The 7,642-nt window shown below is 44.2% G+C and overlaps 1 protein-coding gene across 1 annotated transcript; it reads left to right on the top strand.

Annotated features, from left to right (window-relative positions):
• The first annotated feature begins 207 nt into the window (after positions 1-207).
• LOC308140628 (serine/threonine-protein phosphatase 6 catalytic subunit-like) lies at positions 208-6,448 on the top strand. Its single transcript, XM_080510475.1, has 7 exons — positions 208-349; positions 3,089-3,184; positions 3,803-3,868; positions 4,120-4,261; positions 4,355-4,434; positions 4,767-4,976; positions 5,192-6,448. The coding sequence occupies exons 1-7, from the start codon at positions 275-277 to the stop codon at positions 5,438-5,440; spliced, it is 918 nt and encodes a 305-aa protein (XP_080366601.1). The 5' UTR covers positions 208-274; the 3' UTR covers positions 5,441-6,448.
• The last annotated feature ends 1,194 nt before the right edge of the window (positions 6,449-7,642 follow it).

Here is a 7,642-nt window from a genome sequence, read left to right as displayed (position 1 = left end):
TCTCTCTATCTATCTCTATCTCTCTCTATCTCTCTTGCTCTACAGATAGATAAATAGATAGATAGATAAATAGATAGATAGATAGATAGATAGATAGATAGAGTGGGTTTTGGGGGCATGAACTTAATCACTGCAGGGGCAGGTTTATTTTGAAGGGCCACACCAGAAGCGCTCACCGGAAGTGGAGGAACTGTGCTGAGGAAGTAGAAGAAGAAGAGAAACTTGCTAGCAGGCTAACGGAATTAGCTGCGTTCTGCTCTTTAGCGCTTTCACAATGGCGCCTTTAGACCTTGATAAATACGTAGAAATTGCACGACACTGCAAGTATCTTCCTGAAAATGACCTAAAGGTGAGTCTCCACCACTGGGACGGTAATTTAAGTGCCGGTGGAAGCTAGCGGCTGGACCGCTCCAAGTTTGCTCAGCTAACGCAGCTAACGTGACTTTGGTATTAGCTGGTCAAAGGCGCAGAATTACGTGTCGTTTGTGTGCGTGTTTTCCTCCGGTGGGACATATGTGAAGAGTTTTCGGTGCTTAAAACGCTGTGAGGGTCAGTGGAGGCAGAGATGGAGCTGCTGCTGGCTGTCATCGAAACGTTGGTAACGTTGGTGTGAGACATGGAAGCAGTGGCGTGTTCTGGCTTCACACCGCCGCCAGTTGCTCTTTATAGAGCTTCAACTTTGGATTCAGACAACTCTGATTCCCCCCATGTTATTGAGTGATATCAGGGCAAAACCTGCTGTCTCCATCCCGATTCTCACTCCTCAGCCAGCAGTGATAGTTGACCTGTCCATTGATACCAGGGAGACCAGTAGAAGCTACTTCTCTTCCTGTTCAGACCTCCTTTGGTCCAGTTTACGTCTTTATAATCATCTAACATCCTCATAGCAATACAAGATCAAGAGCAATCTGAGATTTCTGACGTCCACTCAAGGTTTACCTGGACTCAGAAAATGAAGGTTTCTTCACTTTGACATGAATTCAGAAATCAGGAAATAACAGGCATTAATACAATTTGCAAAGTTATCTGAAGTTCAAAGCAAGCATTAAAAGCATATAAAGTGAAATCCTCATCCAGAATCCGTATCGCCTCAGAATTGTAAAGGGGTTTTCGCTGACCTAACATACCAACATGTCAGGGGTGAGAATCTGGTAAAAATCTGTCTTTTTCTTGTTGTAGATTTGATGTCATCCTTAAAAGCCTATCAAATAAAATCCTGATCTGAAGCTGGATCACCTCCAAAATTGTATGGACTCTTCCACGTCCTGATCTGTGGTGAACATTTTTCACAAAGTCTGTGCTGTAGTTTGTATCTACTCTTGCTAACAGACATACAGACAAACAAATATTTGCTGAGGAGTTTGTTACATCCTTGGTGGAAGAAATAACACAATTACTGAAATCAGACTCTTAACTTTTTATAAGAAACTCATGAAATCCTTAAATAGATAGATAGATAGCTTTATTTGTCATGGTATTGGGGGGTACTCCCGCAGAGCCACCGTGCACCACAGGACAGACAGACAAGACAAGACAGGTAAATGATTAACTATATTTATTAATTAAAGGAAATGTCTATACCCCCCCCCCTCCTTTATTCTACTGAACATTGGCTGCCTCATCTTTTTTTAAATTTTGGCCCGAGAGAACGATATAGAAAGTGGACTGTATGAAGCCGTAGAGAAAAATATTAATAGCGTGTGGGAACGAGACAGTAACTCAGTGTATCGAGCTATTAATTTGAGGTTACCAATTATCATCTGATTTCTACACGTTGTATATATATATATAATTAAAAAAAATTATTTTTTTTTTCCCCATGGCCACTCCGGGGCTCCATAAAGGCGTAACTCTTCACTACAGCATTGACCTGTATCAAAGTTAACTCTGCGGTACGCCCTATCCTTCCTCTGTTGAACTGGCATCATGAACACAGTGCTGCCAGTGAACGCCACGGTGAGCGTTTACCACGCTGTCTAAAAGTTAGTGGAGGTACATTAACTTTAACATCGAGATCACACCTGGTCGAAGTGAGCCCAGTTTTGAACAAGAAGATAACAGTGCCGTTTAAAGTTAATGGTCAGTTAAATGTACTTAACGGCTGGTTAAATGATCACTGAGTTTTGAACCACCGGGCCCTGAAGTGCAACATATTCCTGGAGTAAAGCTTAACTTTATACAAAGCTCTCCGTCTGTCTCCACTTATGTCTTATTTGTCCAGACGTATTGCCTTTCTGTCTGAGTAGCAAAGCTCTCAGTGACCCATTTAATTGAAGTTAGAAATGTTTATAACAAGCTTTTTCTCCCTGGAGAGCATGGCAGGAGCATTGAGACGATTCCACGTCATGGTGTTCCTCAGGAAAGTCACTCATGGTGCAGCGGTAGAACTCTTGCCTCACATGTGGGAGACCGGCATTCGATTCCCGGCAGATGCGCAGTTTCATTCATTCTTTTTTATTTTTTTAATAACTGCTATCTCCCAGTGGGTGCTATAGCTTTTCCGTAGTCAGTTTCAACAGTATGATCACATACCATCGTTGCCTATGACTGCAGAAGTAAGTCGGGGAAAGGGTGAGGCTCGAGACGTTTCCCTGCCCCGGCAGCTTTGCTGTTGAAAACACTGACAAGAGAGTGAAAACACTTAAAAGAAATTTCACCGTCTGCAAAAGCTCCAGTACGTAAAAGGGAGCAGGAGCAACATGAGCATGCATCACCACCGTAAACGGCCTGATGTCAAGTTTCTGACAGTGGAGGACTCAAGAAGGGAGGACCAGTGACTAAACAACAGCTGAGAAAGCTTTTCAACAGCTCTATAGTGCAGCTTCGAAACAAACGGGTTCCCTTGACACACAAAACACAAACGAAACCGAGTCTCAGACCGAACTGTGGGCTTCCTGTACTGCTGCTGAAAACTTTCTGTCCAGTTAAACACTGTCCAGTTTGTGCGTGAATGCGAGATTGTATTTTGATTGTTTATCTCCTTGGATCTTTCTCTCTTGAGACTCGATGGCTGACTGTGTTGGTCTGAAGCAGCGATGTCGTGTTGGATCAGGTCTCTTGTGACCCTTGACTTCTTCTCCTCTTGCAGAGATTGTGTGACTACGTTTGTGATTTGTTGCTGGAAGAATCAAACGTCCAGCCAGTGGCGACTCCAGTGACTGTGTGTGGAGATATTCATGGTCAGGTATGTCATTTTATTTCTGTTCAATGAACAAACTGCACTACTCCTTTTAACTTCGGAGAAAAGCCTGAAATACATTTCCTAGTAGAAGTTCTTCTAAGGTTATTTAATCTCTTACATTATAGTAAATTCAGGCCTGAAATATGTAATTAGAAAAACGAACGCTCTTTAATTCTTCTCAATAGAATTGGCCTTGCTAAAATGCAGCTCCCTGACCTCAATTTAAACTTTAATGGCCACGCAGGGTCCCGCACCACACTTTGGGAACAGCTGGTTCATATTGAAGAGTGAACTCATGTTGGCAGCTGAGCCCAAACTGAATAATACACATTGGAGTGTTAATAAGGATATCACTGGCTGATAACATGGAAAAAACCCTGTTAAGTATTCTCCACTCTGTTCACACACGAGTATTGTCAAGATGAAACCGTTGGACACAGGCAATGAAATACACATTGTAATATACCAACATGCTTCAAGCAATGATTAAATCCATAGACGGGGATGAAATGAGATATGAACTTGTATCTATGTGAATGTCTCCAGCTGCATGTAAGAGTGTAGTGCTCATTGGTCCAATGTGGTGAGAGTTAATAACCTGGGTTCATGGTTTCTGTCTAGTTTTATGACCTGTGTGAGCTCTTCAGAACCGGAGGCCAAGTTCCAGACACAAACTACATTTTCATGGTAAGTGGAGCTTTTTTTCCACCTTCTTCTGTTGCAGTCGATTACAGCGACAGGGAAAGAATGCGCTTGAAAATAAATCACACATTTGGGTACGCATTTATTTCGGGGAGATGTTGATGTTTTTAAATATGTGACACGTTGATGAGATGAGCCCGTTTGACAAGTGGCCACCAGGCTGACAGAAGCTTCGGCGCCGTTGACCTGTCTGGACACGCCTCCAACATGACCGAGGCCTCCTCTCCTTCCTGCAGGGAGACTTCGTGGACCGGGGGTATTATAGCTTGGAGACGTTTACTCACCTGCTTGCTTTAAAAGCAAAGTGGCCGGACCGCATCACGCTGCTGCGAGGAAACCACGAAAGCAGACAGATAACACAAGTGTATGGCTTTTATGGTATGTACTTGGTCAAAGTGCACGCTTGCTTTGTGTTTTTTTTTTTTTTTTTTTTGTTGCCCACATTAACAGTTCCGTTCTGCTCATTTCCAGATGAGTGTCAAACAAAGTATGGGAACGCCAACGCATGGCGGTACTGCACAAAGGTCTTTGACATGCTGACTGTGGCAGCTGTAAGTTGCTTCATGATCTTTTCACACGGCTCACACATTTACCTGGAGCATAACGGCCAGTGAGAGCAGCAGATGTATTGCAGCCCTTCCCACACGGTGTGTTCCACTCAGGTCTCTAGTTTAAATGTCACTTCCCAGTAATCCCAAGATTCCTGGTCAGAAAAAACTGTATTGATGCGTCCAGTAATTCTGTTCTTCCTGGGAATCATTAGTTATTCCAGCTCATTTATTTCACAAAAAAAACCCCACTGGTATGTTATGCTTGCATCAGTTTGCTTTGTGTGAACCGCTTGAGCTCAGTTCTGATTCTGTCGTGGCGATTTTGTCCTCAGTTGATAGACGAGCAGGTCCTGTGTGTCCACGGTGGCCTTTCGCCCGACATCAAGACACTGGACCAGATCCGGACCATCGAGCGCAACCAGGAGATTCCTCACAAGGGGGCCTTCTGTGACCTGGTGTGGTCGGACCCGGAGGACGTGGACACGTGGGCGATCAGCCCGCGAGGCGCCGGCTGGTTGTTCGGCTCCAAAGTGACAAACGAGGTAGGTTGAGTCACTGAGGCTCTACGGTGTCGCGCTGCTCACCGCTCCCGCACTGCAATGAGGTGACCTTTAATATAGGCCGCACTTTATCAAAGCCGTTTAACCTCCGGGCCGTGGTCAAACCTCAGCAGGCGTAAAGCAGTGAGCGGAGCCACGGAGGAGACGATACGTGATGAGCGCATGAAAGTCACGCTGGTTGTTTTTGTGCTTTTCAGTTCGTCCACATCAACAACCTGAAGCTGATCTGCCGCGCTCACCAGCTGGTCCACGAGGGCTACAAGTTCATGTTCGACGACAAGCTGGTGACGGTGTGGTCGGCGCCCAACTACTGCTACCGCTGCGGGAACATCGCCTCCATCATGGTGTTCAAGGACGTCAACAGACGGGAGCCCAAACTGTTCCGCGCCGTGCCCGACTCGGAACGCGTCATACCCCCCCGGACAACCACGCCCTACTTCCTCTGAGCACCGCCGCCGGCCGCCCGCCTCCCAGAACTTATTTATATGCAAACCTGTTTTCAGAAATTCACTCGAGTGGCGTCTCTTTCAGGTTGTATAGTGTTTTGTAGTGGCACACGGTTTCCGTCACAAAGGGAAGACAAATCTCCTCCTCCCGTTGAACAAGTCCTCCTTTACCCTTCTCCATATTTCATGAGATGAAAACATGTTTGATTTCAGTGCTCCAACTGAAGCAAATGAAAATGTTCAATTGAGTGGTAATGCCAAAATACACGTAGAATTAAAGTGAATCATATCTTGTAGCAGTTTGGTCTCATGGTTGCCTTTTGAAAAGATTAGTTTTCTCCTCTTAGCATGATTGTTTCTGGTATTAGGAACTCAAAAGTTTTTAATGTTTGAAGGCCTCAGATTGATTATCTGCCCATCTTCCACTTCTTTGCCTTCGCTGCTTAAAGGCAAACGACACAGCTTGTACCGTCTCCAGCCCTGCTGCTCCTCACACATTCACTCATTCATCCATTCATTCAAACACATGATAATAGCTGCCTTGCAAGGTGCCTGCGCACAATCAGGACCTTGAGTTCAGTGTCTTATCCAGCATTCAGAAAGTGAATTTGGGAGGAGGCAGGCTGCAGCTTCATCGCCTCCTCCTGTTTGGACGGAGGTGATGGAGTCACTGTGTTTGAATACAGAAAGTATAAGTGCTCGTGCCGTTGTTTTTTTTTTGTTTTTTTTTTTTTAAGATTTCCTTCCTAATTTATTCTTTTTAAAACTGCCCTGCAATAACTGCACACATACTTTTTCATCCCGACAGCCAGCAGGAGTCTACTTTAAACTGTTTTAATTCAGCCTTTTCTCTGAACTGCAGTGTGACGGATGGACGCCACCGGAGTGGCTTTTCTAAGCAATATTAGTGAATATCAAAGGAACAGTTTCTCCATTAGCTCAGTGTCTGTGTAGCTTGAAAACTGCTCTGCTTAACATCATTACCTGTTTTGTAGTTTGAATAAACCTTCATTCACTGAGTTGTTTGGGTCGTGGCTTCTTTGTGTGGTGACTGATAAACCTACATTGTCTTGATTTCCTCTTATGGGGGCAACTTCAGGTATAATCCTGGATTTTTGCTTCTTTCCAGGATAAATCACCCCGGTATCTTACTCTGAATGTCTAACCTATACTACAACCCGTGATAAACATATCCAGAACATCTCGTTTTCCTAGGTTGACTCTCAGACGTGTGATCCTGATGAGCAGGCTAACAAGTTGGTAGTTTAACCTAGAGTTTACCTTCACCATCAGATCCAGTCATACACGAGGAAGAAAACTGCAGAGTTACTTCCGTTACCATAGAGGACCAGTTATTTATAAACAGTATGAAGAGTTAAAACACATCCAGTGGGCTAAAGGCTCCACTGCTGCAGCCAAAGCCAGTAAACTGCCCCTGCTCTGGGGCAGGTTAAGTTCTGGATCAGACCACAGTGAGGATAACAGCTCCACCTACTGACCAATTAGATCTTTTGGAATATGACATGCCCATTCTCATCTGATCCTGATCCAGGGTTCGAATTACAACGTGGCTTTCGGGGGAGCCCTATTTTCCGATCAGACCTCTCAAGTTTGTAGAATAGGTATGCGTCAGTGTTTTTAGAGCTCCCCCTAAATTTTTCAAATCAGGCTTTCAGGGGAGCCCAGCTCCCCTTAGCTCCCCCGTAATTCGAACTCTGTCCTGATCGATGCATTGTTTCAGAGCTGAACAGAGAAAGAGTATTTAGAACAGCCTTTATCACAGAATAAAATAAAGCATTATCACTGATGCCTTGAAGGATGGTTTTGTTCCTGACGTCACAAAGTCTGTTCAGCTCCACAAGGGTTTATCTGAAATAACGAGGCTAAAAGTCATGTCTGATATACAATCGCTGCAAAAACTGGAATTTATGGAACGCACATCGTATTCTTTTTAAAACTACCCGAATTAATATCACATCTCAAAACGCACTCGCATAGGTTTCAAAACAACTCGATGGAAAATATGAACTAAAAGAAGAGAGGTGAGGAAGCACTGCCTGAAACGTTTCTGCTGGAATAAAGGGAAATTAAGTGATCACAGTGCCATGCCCATTTATTTTGTCCAATTAATTAATATTGTATAATTTCACAAGTCACACGTTAACTTGGAGAGAAACAGTTTTCCCTCATTGCTGAAAGGAC

Source organism: Blennius ocellaris (genome assembly GCF_963422515.1).
Source record: "Blennius ocellaris genome assembly, chromosome: 15".
Taxonomy (NCBI): domain Eukaryota; kingdom Metazoa; phylum Chordata; class Actinopteri; order Blenniiformes; family Blenniidae; genus Blennius; species Blennius ocellaris.
This window is presented reverse-complemented; position numbering and strand designations above follow the sequence as displayed.